Source organism: Rhinatrema bivittatum, chromosome 3 (assembly GCF_901001135.1).
Source record: "Rhinatrema bivittatum chromosome 3, aRhiBiv1.1, whole genome shotgun sequence".
Classification (NCBI taxonomy): domain Eukaryota; kingdom Metazoa; phylum Chordata; class Amphibia; order Gymnophiona; family Rhinatrematidae; genus Rhinatrema; species Rhinatrema bivittatum.
In genome coordinates, this window is record NC_042617.1 from 313360390 (window position 1) to 313379358 (window position 18969).

The 18969-nt window shown below is 47.1% G+C and overlaps 1 protein-coding gene across 2 annotated transcripts in view; it reads right to left on the minus strand.

Annotated features, from left to right (window-relative positions):
* Positions 1 to 18969, minus strand: part of AMHR2 (anti-Mullerian hormone receptor type 2) — a 64159-nt gene that overhangs the window by 43394 nt on the left and 1796 nt on the right. The window contains exons 2-4 of one of the 2 annotated variants that reach the window (XM_029595213.1): positions 16505 to 16675; positions 15308 to 15469; positions 6925 to 7011 (exon numbers count right to left, since the gene is read on the minus strand). In XM_029595213.1, coding sequence (XP_029451073.1) covers positions 6925 to 7011; positions 15308 to 15469; positions 16505 to 16675 — 420 coding nt within the window. The remainder of the gene's footprint in view (positions 1 to 6924; positions 7012 to 15307; positions 15470 to 16504; positions 16676 to 18969) is intronic. The other variant, XM_029595214.1, reaches the window with a different exon arrangement.

An 18969-nucleotide genomic window follows, 5' to 3' on the forward strand; every position in this document is an offset into this window, starting at 1 on the left:
AGACAGGGAGAGAGAAGCAGAAATGAGAAGTGGGTTTCTGAGCTGGGTTAAGGCTTTACAGGGCACATTTGCATTAAGCTGCCCAACGGTTAAAGTATGTACAAAACTCTTTGCCCACAGAAAACCAACTTGATCATCGGAGTATCCGCAAAATGTGGATACAAGGTACACACATACTTTAAGTTGCCTGAAATGAGGGCATAAAATATGCATGTACATTTTTTAAATTAAATGTACATTCTTAGTTTTCTTCTGTGACACGCCTCTTTTTAATGTCCTAAGTGTGCACATGTATATGAACACATGGGCGGATTCAGTCCTTCTACCTGCATAACCCCTTGTTGTACCTCCATAATTACTGACCAAGCCCTTGAAAATGTACTCATGAAATAAATCTGAAGGCAGAGTACAAATCAACTGCAAACCGTCTGAGGCCTTTCAGCTGAATAGTGACACAAGGCAAGCTAGGTTTCAGTTTGCCATCTCACTAGAGTCCCTAGCCCAATTAATCAGGTAATGTCCAAGGGTAATGGATAATAGAGGTTAAAGGCATAGGTCACAAAGTGGCATTACAAGAGGGTTCCCTGAGAGGAACGAGGGCTGGTATAAGTGAAGCTCCAGCTGGGACTTTGCTTCACCCAACTCCGCCAGCCAAAGGAGGAGACAGGTTGGGTCAACCCCACCTCAGGCCACACCCACAACAATCAGTCTTGAATAATGTTACTGATTCTGATATGATGCCATCTTATTTATCTGATCATCACTCTCTCACTATTTCTTTGGATTTTATAAGGGATAGAGGTTCTCACATTAGATGGTGACTCAGTTTCTCATTTTTTAAGAATACTGAGTTTTCTGATTTGGTTAGGCAGGTTATTCAAGATTTTAAGACTCATCGTTCAGTGACTGAATATAATTCATGGCTGCATTTGGGAAACCTTGAAGGCAGTAATGCAGGGCGAAATTATTTCATGTGCTAATCATAGGAAAAAACAGAATTTATCAAAACAAAAAGAATTGATACAGGTAATAGAGGGTCGTGAATCAAGACATAAAATTGACTGTGCACCCAAAACTTATAGAGCTTTACTGCTTGCCAGGGACGAATTGGCTGCACTGCAAACTTCACAGATTGAAAAAATGTTTAGATTTGCAAAGCAAAAATATTACGAGCAAGGAAACAAACCAGGTAACACGTTGACCCATTTAATTAACACAAAAGGTCTCCCTGCTGCCATTAGCACTTTAAAGGGAACATCAGGTGCAACTTTGCACTCCACGAGTCTAATTCTATAGGAGTTCAGGAGCTTCTCTGAACCAACTGCATGAGGAAACACCTTGGGTTACGGAAGATGAAATCTCGACATTCCTGGCTTCCATGCAGCTGCCCAAAATCTCTGTGGAAACACAGGAATCTTTATGTGGCCCCTATATGTCACACAGAGCGTGCAAGTTGTAATCTTCTAAAGATGTGTAACATTAAAGTGGAGTCTGTAAAGGTTGCAGTGAAGTAATATGAGAAGGTTCTAGTGCAAAGGGTCCACTGTTGGTCAGACAGTTTGGTACAGCCCCAAAGGACCTGGTTTCAGGAGAAACTATTTGGTCTGGGGCTTTGCCAGGGTCACAGAGCCTAAAGGAGGATGTAGCTATGACCCTCTCTCAGGGGCTACAGGGGGAGAAGCAGGAGTTCAAGCAGAGATAACTTTTCCAGCAGTGTCTCAAGAAGCTTGAGGGGAATAAGGGTCTATGAGGGTTTGTCTGAAGAGTGAAGAGGAATAGTATTTTAACTGTGGTGGGAACCTGTTTGGGTCAGGTTTCCAATACTTCAGGATCTCTCCATTCGCGGGCACATTCCCTTGGAAAAGGACCCGCTTCTGATCACTCAAAACGACGGGTGCCTATGCCACCCCAATCTTCAAGCCTTGTCCCTGACAGCCTGGATGTTGAAAGGTTAATTCTTCAGCTACCTAACCTTTTGGAGCCAGTTTCCCGTGTCCTGATTGCTTCACGGAAGCCTTCCACGAGAAAATCCTATCTTTACAAATGGAACAGGTTTAAGTCATGGTGCTCTTCTCAATCCCTTGACCCCTTTACCTGTCCTACCATGAAATTTCTAGACTATCTCTGGTACTTGTCAGAATCCGGTCTAAAAACTTCCTCCATCAGAATGCATGTCAGTGCGGTAGCCGCCTTCCATAAAGGTATAGGGGATATTCCTATTTCAGTACAGCCCCTTGTAACAAGTTTTCTGAAGGGCTTTCTTCACCTCAAGCCTCCACTGCGTCCTCCGGCCCCTTCTTGGGACCTCAACCTGGTTTTGGGTTGGCTCATGAAACCACCATTCAAGCCTCTCCAATCCTGTGATCTTCGCTATCTTACATGGAAAGTGATCTTCCTTTTGGCAATCACTTCAGCTCGCAGAGTTAATGAGTTACAGGCTCTAATCACCTCTCTGCCTTACACTAAACTTCTGCAGGACCGGGCAGTGCTCCGCACTCACCCTAAGTTCTTACCTAAGGTAGTATCGGAATTTCATCTCAATCAATCCATTATACTACCTACCTTTTTTCCCCAGGCCTCATTTCCAATCCAGGAGAACAGACTCTGCATACCTTTGACTGTAAACGGGCTCTAGTGTTCTACCTAGACCATACAGCTGCCCATAGGAAGAGCACTCAATTGTTTGTCTCTTTCCACCCCATCAAATTGGGGCAGCCTGTGGGTAAGCAGACTCTCTCCTCCTGGTTAGCGGACTGCATATCCTTTTTCTATCAGCAAGCAGGCATTCCACTTCAAGACCGTGTTAAAGCACACTCTGTAAGGGCCATGGTGACTTCAGTAGCACACCTACGCTCGGTGCTGCTTCCTGACATTTGCAGGGCTGCCACCTGGAGTTCTCTCCATACCTTTACAGCCCATTATAGCTTAGATAAAGCCGGAAGACAAGATTCCATCTTCGGCCAGTCTGTCTTACGCAACCTATTTACAACTTGACGTACCAACACCCTTCCACCTGCCCGGTGGGGTTCAGGATGCCCTCCGCCAAATTCCACCCCAGTCCTAGTGCCTTTGCATACCTGGGTACATTTGGTGCATACTCGGACATCCTCAGCTCGGTACTCACCCATGTGTGAGGACTACCATCCTGCTTGTCCTGTGAGAAAGCAAATGTTGCTTACCTGTAACAGGTGTTCTCACAGGACAGCAGGATGTTAGTCCTCACGAAACCCGCCCGCCACCCCGCGGTGTTGAGTTAGTTACGTTTCTTATTTTCTTTTTCGGCACTTCCTGTAGCTTTTAAACAAGACTGAAGGGGGACCCCTGCTGGCTGCAGGGTTAGTGCCATGCTGGGCATGCCCAGTAGGTGCTAGTCAAAGTTCTAGAAACTTTGACAAAAGGGTTCCGTGATTGGGCTCCATCCTGTGATGCCACCCTTATGTGAGGACTAACATCCTGCTGTCCTGTGAGAACACCTGTTACAGGTAAGCAACATTTGCTTTATGTTTGGTTATGGGACAGCTGGAGGTACATATATTTCTAGGAAGGGTCTGGGGCATTTTCCCTTACAGGCAGCCAAACTCACTGCTACTTCTAGAAGGAAATGGGTTGTACCCCCATAAACATTTTGATTGCTAGTTAAAGATTTGCAAAATATTAGAGGTGGAAAGTTTGACTTTCCACCTCTAATATTGACAAATCCCTTCTGTTTCAAGAAATTTGGTCTCCTTTCCTCCAATAAGTTGGAAGGCCATAGTAACTCTCAATAGCGCCCTATAACAAAGACTGGGCCTTCGAAAGCGACAGCTTCCCTTCCCTTTATGAACAGGACCCTTTCTCCCGCCCTGTCCAATTCAGTTGCTCAGTCATGAAACCTTGGAGAAGTTTCTAACACCTCTCCCATCTGAAATGGTTTATCTGCCCTTTAACCTTCTGATGCTTTTTCATATGTGTAACACTTTGTATTGTTTTCTACGCTTCCATTGGCATTTTGTACTGGCAATCCTGTATGCCTGTTCTCTAAAATACATAGAAACATTTTTGTAAGAGAAGAAATGAGAACTTTACCTTGCAGTTTTCATGACTCTTAGGCAATGTTTTTGTTTTGACTCTCCATCAGGCCGAAGCAAGAAAGTGCGCTCAGCCTACCACACAGGCTTACGTGCGGTTGGACGCGTGTTTTGGACACGCTAGACTAGCACCCGATTGAATAAGATTAGTGCGTCCAAACAACTGCTTAGCCTATAGTGCTCATCACATGAACATTTCATGTGGATGAGGCTATCAGCTATTACCCCCGATTCAGAAAATCGCCAGGCACCCAAATCGCACTTTTTAATTCGGAAAATTTAACTCCAGCCCCAGAGCTGGCGTTAAATCAATCTGCAAGTCAAGGGCTCAGGAAATATGTAAAAAATAGTGTCCTGTGTAGTTCCTTCCTTTATCCAGAAACACCTACTGCTTGCAGTGTTTAAGAATGAAGGTATAATGTAACGACTTATGAAAAAAAAAAATTCTGGACGTGTTATATACACGCACAACAGACACACTCCAGGACGATTTCGCCCCTTGCTATTGTGCATGTATATTTGGCGTCCAGAAATCGACCTGAAGCTGCATAAAACGGATGCTTGCACTGAGTGCTCGTTGCAATTGTGCGAAAAAAACAAACCGGAAACCAATCCAATACTGCAGTAGCGACCAAAACAAGAGGATCAGTGAACACCAGGAATTCTTTTATTCTGCACAAAACATCATAAAAAGCCCGACTCAGGCCGAGTTTTGCTCATTTGAGCTGCTTCAGGGGCTTTCCGGTTTGAAGAAGTTATCGCGCCGACCAGTTAAGTGTTGGCGGTGAAATACTTTTGAATTTAGGAGTGAAGCTAAACGGCGGCTCCAGCTTGTTTTTTCGTGTTTGATGTATACGGAGACTTCAGCTCTTGAGAAGCGATTGTGCCGACATCAAGGTTTGGCGCACGCTCAGAGAAGCTGAACTGCTGTATGGAGACAACCACCGGCATCAAATTTAATAGCCCCTGAAGCAGCTCAAATGAGCAAAACTCAGCCTGAGTCGGGCTTTTTATGATGTTTTGTGCAGAATAAAAGAATTCTTGGTGTCCACTGATCCCGTTGCAATTGTGCGTGCACAGACACGTCTCCTGGGCGCCCGATGCATTTGAGCCTTAGGGATGCATAATGCGTAATTCTTCCCTAGCGCGTCCTTTTTAACGCAGCAGCTCATTAAAATATAGCATCAGGCGCCCAGGAGAGGTGGCTGTGCGCACGTTAGGAAAACGGGCGCTCAATACGCTCTTATTGCATCGGCCTGTTTGTGTTCCTATGTAGACAAAGTTTCAAAACAAAGAAGAAGAAATCAGGCCATGGACTCTGGAACCTTCTGGCATTAGGTTAGGTTAGTGTCTACTCTCTTGCCATATAATCTACACCTTCACCCTCTCATACACATCCAGTCATCTCCCCATCATCCTCCCACACATTCTCTCCTCTCATTCAGTCTTTTCCTCCTCCACCTCCCACACGTATCCTCTCCTGCCATCCAATCTCCTACTTTTCTACCCTCCCATATACATCCTGTCCTGCCATCCAGTCTTCTCCCCCTACACCCTCCTACATACATCCTCTTCTACCATCCACTCTTCTTCCCTTCTACCCTGCCACACAATCCTCTCATGCTATCTAATCTCCCTCCCCACCCTTCCACACCAGTCTTGTCCTGCTAACTAATTTCCTACCCCTCCACCCTTCAATACACATCTTACCAGATACCACTCTCTCACACACAGGCCAATACAGTAAAATCGCAGGAGAGCAGGAGAGCGCCCGCTCTCCCGGCACACGCACAGCCCACTCTCCTGTGTGCGCGATACAGTATTTTAATTTATTAAAATTAGGGCCGGCGGTAAAAAGAGGCGCTAGGGACACTAGCACGTCCCTAGCGCCTCTTTTTGGACAGGAGCGGCGGCTGTCAGCGGGTTTGACAGCCGACGATCAATTTTGCCGGTGTCGGTTCTCGAGCCCGCTGACAGCCACGGGCTCGGAAACCGGACGCCGGCAAAATTGAGCGTCCGGTTTTCAACCCGCGAGCCTATTTCAATTTTTTTTTTCAAATTTTTTTTACTTTTTTTAACTTTCCGGACCTCTGACTTAATATCGCCATGATATTAAGTCAGAGGGTGCACAGATAAGCAGTTTTTACTGCTTTTCTGTGCACTTTCCCAGTGCCGGCAGAAATTAGCGCCTACCTTTGGGTAGGCGCTAATTTCTGAAAGCAAAATGTGCCGCTTGGCTGCACATTTTGCTTTCTGAATCTTGCGGGAATACTTAATAGGGCCATCAACATGCATTTGCATGTTGCGGGTGCTATTAGGTTCGGGGGCGGGGATTGGACACGCGTTTTCGACGCGCTATTACCCCTTACTGAATAAGGGGTAAAGCTAGCACGTCCAAAACGTGCGTCCAATCGCGGGTTAACAGTGCACTCCCCCGGAGCGCACTGTACTGTATCGGCCTGTAAGTCAGAAAATTCCAAGTATTCCAATCTGAAAATGTTATGAAGTTTTAAGGAGATTAAAATATATTAAACATAGCCAGTTTTGAATGTGAAATGCTTGTGCCTGTTAGTTTTTACATATATTTTTAAGTAAATATTTCCAATAGAAGATGAAGTGAGCCTTAACTGATAAATACTCAGGCCTCCAAAAATGGATACTCAATTTCTGTCTATTCTATTATCTTCTGTACTATAAAACCTTGCAGCAGCTCTCAGAAAGCTGCATTAAGTTACAATGAAGAAAATGTCTCTTGCACTGTTGGGCACCTGCAGGTTACTAGTCCCCAGTTTCCCATCTGGTCACACCCATGTCTGTATCAGAACGGGGGGGGCATGCCCCGTACATCTTGCTATACCTATGAAGAGCAAGGACATCACCAGCAGCAATGAAGGAACAGCCACAGATTCCCAGATGAACGCTGGGCTGCCTGGTAGGGACTGATCTGAAAAACAGAGAAACAGGGTAGAAGTTACATGGGGATAGTAGATGCTAAGAAAGACGGTCCAGGTTATAAAAGAGAAAAAAAAACAACCCCACAAAGATGAGCATTCCCCTCCCCAGATGAAGGTCAGATGAAGGAATGGTCAAGTTACAAAAAAAACTTTGAGGACAGAAGTGATTATGGCCACAACACTAAAACACTTCACATTAAAACTGAACATGCTTTCAGGGTTAAAACGATCCTTGGCTATGATATATATGTAGGGGCGCCTTAGATTCCCCATTAAATAAATGTGTCCCCTTTTCAAGGACATATATTTGGTTGTAAGGTGAAGGAATGATTCATTTGTAAGAGCGCTCTGTGTAGAGGTTGCCCTAATGCATTGTGCCTGTCAGGGCATATAGAGACCCCCTAGAGTTTATAGCGAGCTTAGTAGAGGGAGACACACAGGCAGCTTATCTGCTGTTGGAGACCTCATCAGGCAGGAGTCTGTAGGCTAGCTCCCCCTGCCAAAAATGTATGGAGGGGAAAGCAAGTCTGAAACTTTCTGTTCTGATTTTCTTTTAAATTCATAAGGGCGAGAAAGAACGCAGCAGGAGGAAGAGCTTTCAAAGTATTGGAACATAGCTCATACTTCAGGTGAAGGAGAGAACGGTGACTCTGAGTGGAGGTGAGAGTTCCAGTATGAGATTGCCAGAAGGGATCTGGAAGCCACCCAACAGTTGGCTGTGACCCCTGCAAGGAGTTTGGCGCTGATTTGTCCAGTCCGTGTACAAGGTGCCAACAAGGTGCTACACAATTGTGAAGCAGAGGAGTCAGTGCCAACCAGGTATATTCAGGAAAGGAAAGGGAGAGGCAACTATTCTGTTGAGGAGCCGTGCGGAGCTATTGGATTCCAGGTAGAAGGGGCCTTAATGAGTGTAGGATTTTCCCTTAAATCTTCAGTAAGAGAAGGTACACAGGAAGAGGAGGGAGATCTTGACTGCTTGTAAGTTATGAATCAGTAAACGGAGAATACAGATTCATCTCCCAGTAAAAGTACTGTTTGCCAGACGATTTGTTTCTGTAAAGATTTCTGTTGGAACACCAGTTTGGGTGTGGAGACTTTTTGTTCAGGTCCACTTGTGCAACCCCCAAAGGCCTAGATGGGTAAATCTCCCCCACCCATCCTGTTTGGGAATGATCCTCACCCAGAGCCCATCTTCAAAGTGAGGACATGGAAGGGGGTAGGGGTTAATTGACCTCAAGGGAACATGCTAATTAAGGGACTTCCACTATTCACCATATCCAGAGTAAGGAGAAATGGTTTTGCTCACGATGCATCTTGGCAGTGATTTCCCAGCTCTCTCTGGATTACCGTGTACAGAGACTCAAAATAGGATCGGACTTGATGAGCTTCTGACCTTCTTAGAAACACATAAACACGAAGTCAGAAAAAAAACAACCTATGGCCCATCTAGTCCTATTAACTTAGCATTCAAATTCTCATCACTTCCTTAGAGATCCCCTGTATTTATCCCATGCTTTCTTGAATTCAGATACTGTTTTCGTCTCTAACTTCAACAACATCTCCAACTCACTATGTGCAAGATATACTAAGCTTTTATCCCATAGACCCAAACGGGGTAATTTTGAAATTAAGAACATGAGGACAGAGTTCATGGGTACTTTTAATCTCTGGACTTTGCATCAATTTTGTAAGAGAAAATGCTTGTATGCTGGGATCCCGCCTGCGGACCTAGCCGCAGGCAGTCCCTTACCTCCGGCGGCAGGCCGTCGCCATCCTTCACGTGGCCCGGAGGCCGCTGCTGTGCTGGTGCCTCTGCGGTCCTAGCGCCACCACCCGGACTGCTGCTCCTGCTTCTTCGCAGCTCCTAGTCGCCGCCGGGAGTTCCTCATTGCGGCATGAAGTCGCCGCTGCCTGTTTCCTCTTCGTGGCAGGGGTGCTGCTGCCTGCTCCCATCCTCCACGTGGCAGGACGCCGCCACAGGCTCCTGCCTCCCGGTTCTCCATAGGCGCGGGTGCCCATCTCTTCTCTTCTTTTAAAGGGCCAGCAGCGGGAAAAGCCCCGCGGCCCTCACCGATGACATCATCCATCCTTGCCTGGATCAGCCCTATAAAAGGGCCCTGCCTCATTTCCTCAGTGTCTTCGGATTTGGTCTTCACAGTGTCTGTGGTCTTCCTTCCGGTCCAGGTCTTCTGCGGTCTTCCTGTGCCTTGATGGATCTTCGTTCCATGTTCTTCGTGTTCCTGGTCTCCTTCATCGTCCCTCATCGGAGCTCCTTCGTTGCTTGATCCTTGTTCCTGTTCCAGATGTCCAGATGTTCCTGATGTCCGATGTTCCAGCCCTGAATCCGTCTTCCTCGTCTCCTACTCTTCGTCCAGTTCCCAGGTTCCTTGTCTGTTCACCTTGCCTGGCGTGCCACCGTCGTGGTCCATGACCAGCCCATGGGGGGCTGTGTAGGGCGCCTCGTGGCACAAGGCCTCCCTTCTTGTCTTTAGCGCAAGCCTCCGGAAGGCTCCTGTTTTTAATGCCAAGTTCCTGAATCTGAATCCTGAGTCTAGAATCCTGTCCCGGTCTTCGGAGATCCTTGTTTCTGCTTCCGTCCATGCCCAAGACTCTGGCAGAACCTGCTCCGCTTCAGCGTGGTCCGCAACCAGCCCAGTGCAGGCCTCTCCTGAATCTTCATCATGTCCCGGCTTCAAGTTCCACTGCTTTGTCTGGAGTCTGCTTCGCCTTCGGCTTGGTCCACGACCAGCCATGGGCGGCTGTGTAGGGTGCGCTGCGATGCAGCACTCACCCAGTACTTTCTCCTGAATCCTGAACCCTTGCCTGATACCTCCAAGTATCCTAAATCCTTGCCTGAGACCTCCAAGCAACCTGAAACCTTGTCTGAGCCTTCTGAGTAACCTGAATCCTTGTCTGAGTCCTCCGAGTATCCTGAGTCTACGTCTGAGTCCTCCGAGTATCCTGAGTCTACGCCTGAGTCTTCTAGTTCCTGTCTCATCTTGTTCCTGCCCTCAGCCTCCGTCTGGCCTCACGCACTCATCGTTCCCAAGCAGCGGGTCTGGAAGGGCTATCGAGTGGCCGGAGGGCTACTCCCAAGACCAGCCTTGTGTTGCTGGGTCTTATTGGTGCGTGTAGGTCCAGTGGAGGGCTGAGCCTGCCTTGTTCCTGTTCCAGTCGTTCCTTGCCTTGTCTTCAGTCCAGCCTTGCTCCTGCTCTGCCTGTGCTTGTATTTGCTCACCTGTCGCGGTGTGTCTTGGGGCTCCTCCCTGAGCCGCGCCATGATAGTGTTGGAACAATGCAAGTACTTTCAGTCACACTGAAAGAGGGAAATTATCAGCCAGCAGATTAACATGGATAAAAATTCTATTTATTCACAGCCATCACGTTGAATACTGCCTTCATAAAGAACAATTGTCAAAGGTATTCACGCAGGCGAAATCATGTTGACCCACACAGGTTGCCCTGTTTGAAAACTGCTCCCCTGGGGGACCCTCCAGATTCATAAGTACTGATTCCGGAGGGGTGGTGGGTAGGAGCGGACAGGCTGTGGAGGGGAACTGGATAGTCATTTCGGGGATTAGTGGTGGGAGCTGGGGAAAGAGGCAGGTTAGGGAATCTTTTACATTGCTGGTCAAGTACCAGGCCTAAGAGAACTGGAACTAGCCTGGGTAAAATGTACCTGTGGGGGTTCAGGACCATGCACAGGGGTTTATTTTCCCCGCATGAGTTTCTGCTATGGGTCCAGTTTTCAGACTGTCCACATTGCTGTGAAGTTCATGGGCATGTTTTACCCGCGGTCTCTGCACTCGTTTTCAAAGTGTATTTTCACTTTTAATAATTGCTGCAGGGGGGAAAATGTATCCTCAGGCATTTACACCTGCTTTTTCTGTGGTTGAAAACAGCTTGTGCGGATCTGAAAAAATGTAATCTCTGTGTGCTATTTTCCTTCCCCGGCCTATAAATGCCCCTCAATGTGGCAAAAAGCATGCATGACATGAAATCCTGCATGCACTTGTCACCAGCTCTTTTACCCGGGTAAATGGCTTTAGAAAGTTTGTCCTCTGTTTGGGCAGTTTTTCTTTTGCAAATCCAACACTGGATGTGCAGGACAGAACTACCTCCATTACTGACCCACACAAATGGGATCTGAAAATTGTCTCCAGAACCCTTTAGCACGTTTGGCCTCTGTGCAACCAGAAAGGACAGGCGGTTAGAAGTAACCCTAAAGCCAAAACATTTCATGTTGGAAGTGGTTTAGTGGGCTACAGACCCCCAGCCAAGTAAATTATGATTTACTTGGAAAAGAGCCAAGGGCCTTGAATGCATCTAGAACTGTTACCGGGGAACTGGGCACTGGCGACTTTTGCAGTCAGCACCCCACACTCGCACTTCCCCGGGTTGCCTGCACATTTCCCATGGCCCAGCCCTCAGATTGGGAAAGGCTGCTACTGGCCAGCTTGGGGAGATTGTGCACCCATGTCCAGAGGTGGAAGAGGAGACAGAAGGCAGCCGGAGCAGTGTGTGACGCGCTCCTTTTACCTCAGGTGGGTGATTTACTCACCCTTCTGTGTCGATGGTCCTGAATGCACTATGCCGAGAAATTGTGAAGCAGGAAAACTCTACCTACACAAAAAGCAGGTGCAAGTGACTTTTGGTAGTTTACCTGTTGTACAATATTGAATCTATGCTTCCCTTCTATTTGAGTGTCCTTCTTGGTGCTGTAAACTGGAAATTCTAATGCGTATGGCAGACAATGTCAAACAAAGAAAACTTTAACCCCCTTGAGGAAAACCTACCCAGTGAACCTAAGGAAAGTGAGAGACGGTAAGCCAAGAGGTCCCACGCTGAAAACACTCGCGACAAGAAAAATGTTCTCACAGCAAGAGGAAAAAAAACACAGCTATTAATGTTCCATGGAAAAAAATAGAACTGAAGGGGCCTCATGTGACATCCGTGACGAAGGGGTATGAACATGCCAAAAGCTTCTAGAAGCTTTCTAGTAATCTTTACCAGCTGGGTTCTGTCAGATAACATCACCCATCCTGCTTTGTCCCTGGAGAAAAATAATTTATTAGAAAAAAAAAAACAAAAAACCCAACAACAAACATGTCTACTGGAATGTAAAATCCAGTTATTTTTTGTAGGATACATTCAGCAGAGGTGAATAGGTCACACACCAATTGATCTTAGAACCTCCATGAAGCTTCACAGTCAATTCTAAGATGATGTTTCCATGCACGGAGGGAAAAACTCTTACTTTCTGCAAACATCAAAATCAGATGTATGACACGATGAAGGAATGAGCAGCTACCTATATGAACACAGGTGTCTTATTATCCCAATAAGGGGAACTGCTCCTGAAGCTCAGCAGCAGAGCTCCTGATATGGAACCAGAATCTTGCAGGGTCAGATCTTAAGATTCCAGCATGGAAAATAAACCCTTAGGGGGCTGTGGCAAGGGCAGGATCCTCATCCAGGGCAGGTTCAAATGAGATGGGATCTCCATCAGTGTGAGAGACTGGGCCGGCTGGAGCCTGAAGGTCATGAGTCAGGCTTCAGATGACTCAACTAACCTTGACTGCAAGCACGTAAAAGCAATCCCAGCTCCTGCCTGGTTGAAGCAGGGAAGCATTCCAAGGCTCTCCGCTGCCTCCCACTCGGGCCAAGTTCCTACTCTTTCTCAGCAGGCACTGTGCTGCCCTCCCTCGCTCGCAGCTGTAGCAGCTGATAGCAGATCAGTAGACACGTCACTGGGCTCTCACAGGACTCTCCTCCTCATACCACCTGGCCTCTCGGTGATAAGACATTCTCTCTTTTATCCACATGCACACACACAAACATAACTAACAGTCACATGCTGCTTACAGATTGCTTAAGGCGCCCTCAAAACTTACTGAACAGGATTGCCAACTTATAAAATCTTTTTGTTTTCTGACAGCCTGCCAGATTTTTACTAACAACCTAACTTTTTTTTTATGGATGCATGTTTTACCATTGCCGTTTTGGGCAGCGCTGAACTTGCCCTTCCTAGATCCACCCTTTTAGGCACCACGGAACTCCCTGTGACTGAATAAGGAGTCTCTGGGGCTATGTATTAATTTTTGTATCATGCCCTGGTTTCTGCGGAAGGAAGGCGTGTGAAAAATAAACTGTTATTGTTACGTTTACAAAGGACTACAATTGGGTACACCGCCTGCTCCTCCTCTCCTCATGTCAGCTTAGCTCCATTCTCCTGCTGGGCCCGATTAAACCCGCCATTTCAAGCCTGGCTGTGGAGACATGGAGGGTTTCTGAAAGTCTCTGGCCCTCTTTCAGTCAGACCTAGATTTGCCATTAGGCTCACTAGGCCTTGTGCTTAGCATGGCATAAGCATGGGGGCTGCTGGCTGCCTGAAGATTTAATGCCTCCCAATTGCTTTGAATCTCACTCAGCAGAGAGCAGCCCTCTGCTTCCTGCTCCAGCCTTTCCCTTCCCAGGCAGCATGCAGAGGAGTGGAGGGGGTGAGACTGGAGCAGATAGCAGAGCAAAGAAATGCTGCTCTGCTCCCTAATCCAGCTCACCCCCCTCCCGTCATGTACAAGGAGCTGGGAGGTGGCGGGGGGCAACAGCACCAACTATGCCTAAAGCAGTCACTGCTTACATTATATTTCAACTGGAGCCGCTGCAGGAGCTGCTCTTGCTTCCTGTGGCACAACACCTCAGGGGAAAGCAGAGCCCCTTAACCTTACAGGCAGCGGCTGCAATGAGGCCTCCCATGAGTCCCGATGGCGGCAGAGCCATCTTAGATGATAGGAGTGAAAGGTGTCAGCTTTGTGGGTGCAGTGGGTACTCGAGCACCCAAAATACTGAACAAAGCCCTTCACTGGGTTCAGACAGGGGTAACTTGTACTGAGTTTTGCATCCCCGATCCTTTTGAAAGTTGGCTCCTCTGATGAGGAGACCACAAAGGAAAGTAGTGCTGGAAAAAGAAATCCAAGCACATTTTAAAAGGGTTGACTAAAGTTTGCGCTCTCTTCCAAACATGGGACTGGGGCACGTACGTGTGCAGAGCAGATACCGCATGCCGTACCCCTGTTGCGCACCTGGAGCTGGCAGGAAACGTAGGGAGCATCAAGGAGGAGGAGCCGAGATGCTGACCCAAAATGATGCAGCTTTGTTCTGAATTCTCTAGAAATGGACTGATGCCTGAAATTCCCACGCTGCACTAACAACAAAATGTCATGCTTGAGGCTGTGGTGATCAGGCGCGCAGTGACAACACACAGACTGACAGGCCAATACAAAGTAATCTGAGTTTTAAGAAACCGTGCGCTGGTTTTCAGTGCAATTTTAACGCTCAAATTAAACATTTTTTAAATTCCTTATGCAGTAAGCTAATGCTATATGCTATACAAAAAAGTGTATTGAGTGTAAAATGTGCGTTCGGCACAGGCTGAATGCACATTTTAACTTGGGGGGGGGGGGGGGGGAGGTACATTCCTGACAAGCCAATGGAGTCCTAATAGCCACTGCCACCACTGATCAGGTAAGTATAATAAGTTCTTATTCAGAGAAAACTTTTTTTTTTTTCATGCAACGCACAGTTAAGTTCTGAAATTCCTTGCCAGAGGATGTGGTAAAGGCAGTTAGCATAAACGGGTTTAAAAAAGGTTTGGACAAGTTCCTGGAGGGAAGTCCGTAAACTGTTGTTAATCAAATTGACTTAGGGAACAGCCACTGCTTATTACTGGCATTGGTAGCATGGAATTTATTTACTGTTTGGGTATTTTCCAGGTCCTTGTATCCTGGATTGGCCACTGTTGGAAACAGGACGCAAATCTATCTCAGGCATCATCATTGTGGATATCCTGAAAACCTGTCAGGCTAGGTGTGCTGAGAACCCCTGCCCTAGCATATATCTGAGACTCTCCCAGAACCCTGAGACTCCCCTAGCACATCTCTGAGATTCCATTAGCACATCTCTTGGAGACTTTGAAGCACAGCTACCAGACTCCACCCCCCCCCCCCTTCCCCCAACACACCTCTGATGGCTCTGGGAAGGTCTGCTAAGAGTGACCAGCTGACAGTAATTCAACCAGTGGTCCTCCTGCTTCTGTGACAGAGAAGGCCCACAGGAGTGCGGTCCTTACTCTCATTCACCCAAGGATGCAGTATACCTTCCAGCTGTGTTTATTGCTGTATTCTTAGGCACCAGAAGTGTTTGTCACCTTACTGCACCCCTACCTCCCTTCTCTGGAGCAACCTCTATTATTATTATTATTATATATATATTTTTTTTTTTACTTACAAGTGGTCTGGGGATGGTGAAGGGTGGGCAGAGTCCTGCTGATGTTGGCATTACACATGTCACTTCTGCACAGACACTTGTACAGGGAGGAGTTGGAACTGATGGGCTGAAGCAGAGCCTCACAGTTTGCATCACACCTAATGGCTTTATCTTCCCAGCATCCTGGAGGGAGAAAAGAGTCAGACACAGCAGAAAGGCAATCCTACAGACATGACTTCATATCCCAGTATCACTGCTACTCGTTCCCATATATCTCAGTATCACCCTCACTTATATCCCAGGATAACTCCTACTGCTCTCCGTATATCCCACTGTTACTCCCACAGCTCTTCTTACATCCCAGTGTCACTCCCACACGCTTCCCCTACAACCCTACATCATTTCTTTTATATAATGATAATTTCCCCTCAGTCTTCTGTGGGTCTCTTTCTCCCTTCTTCATCTTGTATCTGCGAGGGTTTCCCTGCACCTAGTACCTGCAGCTGTTTCTCTCTCCACCTCCTATCTGTAGGGGTCTCTTTTCTCACCTTGTCTGGGGGTGTCTCTCTCCACCTCCTATCTGTAGGGGTCTCTTTTCTCACCTTGTGTCTGGGGGTGTCTCTCTCCACCTCCTATCTGTAGGGGTCTCTTTTCTCACCTTGTGTCTGGAGGTGTCTCTCTCCACCTCCTGTCTGTAGGGGTCTCTTTTCTCACCTTGTGTCTGGGGGTGTCTCTCTCCACCTCCTGTCTGTAGGGGTCTCTTTTCTCACCTTGTGTCTGAGGGTGTCTCTCTCCACCTCCTGTCTGTAGGGGTCTCTTTTCTCACCTTGTGTCTGGGGGTGTCTCTCTCCACCTCCTATCTGTAGGGGTCTCTTTTCTCACCTTGTGTCTGGGGGTGTCTCTCTCCACCTCCTGTCTGTAGGGGTCTCTTTTCTCACCTTGTGTCTGGGGGTGTCTCTCTCCACCTCCTGTCTGTAGGGGTCTCTTTTCTCACCTTGTGTCTGGGGGTGTCTCTCTCCACCTCCTATCTGTAGGGGTCTCTTTTCTCACCTTGTGTCTGGGGGTGTCTCTCTCCACCTCCTGTCTGTAGGGGTCTCTTTTCTCACCTTGTGTCTGGGGGTGTCTCTCTCCACCTCCTGTCTGTAGGGGTCTCTTTTCTCACCTTGTGTCTGGGGGTGTCTCTCTCCACCTCCTGTCTGTAGGGGTCTCTTTTCTCACCTTGTGTCTGGGGGTGTCTCTCTCCGCTGGCCTCTAACCAGATTCCGTAGCAGCACATGTTCTCTTTGCAGCGAATTCTGCTGCTGTTGACCAGATCCCCCTGGCTGGGAAAGTCTTGCTTGATATCTGGCCCTTGGTAAAAGGCACAGGTGACAGGACCTCTTCTGGGTTCTTTCAAAAGGAAATAAAGGTTTGTAGCACTTTAATGCCTAAATCAGGAAAACCATGCAAGATATCAGTAGGACCGTATGGGTTTACTGCAAGATAATGTAGAAGAAATGTATGTATAAAACAATTTGGTTTGTCAAATTTAAGATATCACAAGCTCCTAAGTACTAGATTAAATCAATGGGAAAAACAAGTTTGCATCTACAAATCAGGAAAAGTGTGACAACGAAAGCCCCTTCCAGCCCATGGAATAAGGAGCCAGTACCCGCAGGGATAGTAGGAAGCATATAACAAAACTGTATATATATATATATATATATATATATGATGTAAACACGTAACTTAGATTCAAAACAGCATCATATTTTATGGAAATATCAATAGCTGATACCATGTATTCTCATATGTGGGAACAGAGAAACCTCATATCAAAATGGCGGGCTTTGCTTCCGATAGCCCTGATTGCCACTAATATAATTGTGCAGTCACAGATAAGTATTCGGACCGTCACTAAATTTTCAATCATCGGTTTCTCTGTGGTAATTTTTTTAAGATTTTTGCTTTTTCAAAATTATTTCATTATTTTAAGTCTGGTTACATTACCAGTCTAAGGGCAGTGCGATTACACTTATTGTAGCAGAGTATATGCAGCTGGAATATCAAACTGGCCCCAGTTAACCAGACTTAAAATAATGAAATAATTTTGAAAAAGCAAAAATCTTAAAAAATTACCACAGAGAAACCGATGATTGAAAATTTAGTGACGGTCCGAATACTTATCTGTGACTGCACAATTATATTAGTGGCAATCAGGGCTATCGGAAGCAAAGCCCACCATTTTGATATGAGGTTTCTCTGTTCCCGCATATGAGACTACATGGTATCAGCTATTGATATTTCCATAAAATATGATGCTGTTTTGAATCTAATAGTAGGAAGCATGAAAGTGACAGTTAATCTCTGCAAAATTGGAGGTGTGACACCAGGCGGGCTTCTGGGGTGCACGACCAGTGAGGCCGCACAGGGTGCCACGACTAAGGGGGCACCACTGCTCCCCTTCTGCTTCCTTCCATGTGATGTCTGCAGACAGGAGACTCAGGAACACTGTGCAGGAGGAAGGAGGCTTCTGTCTGTAGTGGTGGGTGCAGGATTAACCTGCAGGGAGGAGGAGGAGGAGGAGGAGAAGAGGACAGAAAAAGAGGGGGATACTACTGGGCAGAAAAGGAGTGAGAGGGAGAGAGAGATGCCGAGCACTGTGAGCAGGGTGAAAGAGAGAAGAAGGCAGAGAGGATTCTGGTGCTGAGCAGAGGTTGGGGGGCATTGGGAGGGGGGAAAGATAAATATACTTTGCAGGAGTCACTGCCACTGCCAAAGGAGGGAGTGCTGTGCTGCTAAGGGGGGCGCCAAATTAATTTTTCACACAGGGTGCCAGTTAACCTAGAGCCAACCCTGTGTGAGACACTGACAGGCAATTACTGCAGGAATGGAGGCCGTGTGTGACGATAAGAACCAGTCCCTGTAGGGATACAGCTCTGTGTGGTAGTGACAGCCAGTTTCAGCAGACATGGGAGGAGTGGAGGCAATATTAGCCAATTCCTGTATGGATGGGGAAAGGGGTGTGACAGTGTAGGCAGGGGTGTAGGAGTCTTACCCTGAAAGCATGGTAAGACAACACTATGGTAATAGCTACTCTCTGCAGAGACAAGAGGAGGTGTCATAGCAACCACTAAACTCTGTAGGGTTGGGAGAGGGTGTAACGGGATGGGAAGAGATGTAAGAGAGATAACCAATCACTGAAAGGATGGAAGGAGGTGGGATGGTAATAGCCAATCCCTATAGAGATGAGAGGAGTGTGACACAGTCAATACCTGTAGAGAAGGGTGGAGGTGTGATCCTGACAGGCAATCCCCATTGGGATGGGAGGACGAGTGACAGTGACAACTGATACCTGTAGGGATGCAAGGAAGTGTGCCAGTGACAGTCAATATTTGTAGAGGTGAAAGGAGGTGTGACAATGACAGACAATACTTATAGGGATGGGTATAAGTGTGATAGCAACAGGGGATCCCTATAGAGATATGAAAAGAATTGATAGTGACAATTGAACCCTGTAGGGACGGGAGGAAGTGTGACATTGATAGCCAATAATTGTAGGGATAGGAGGAGGCGTGACACTGGCAGCCAATACCTGTGGGAATGGGAGGAGGTGTGATGGTGACAGGCAATTTCTATAGGGATGGGAGGAAGTGTGACAATGGCAACAGATCCATGTAGGAATGGGAGGAGGTGTGACACTG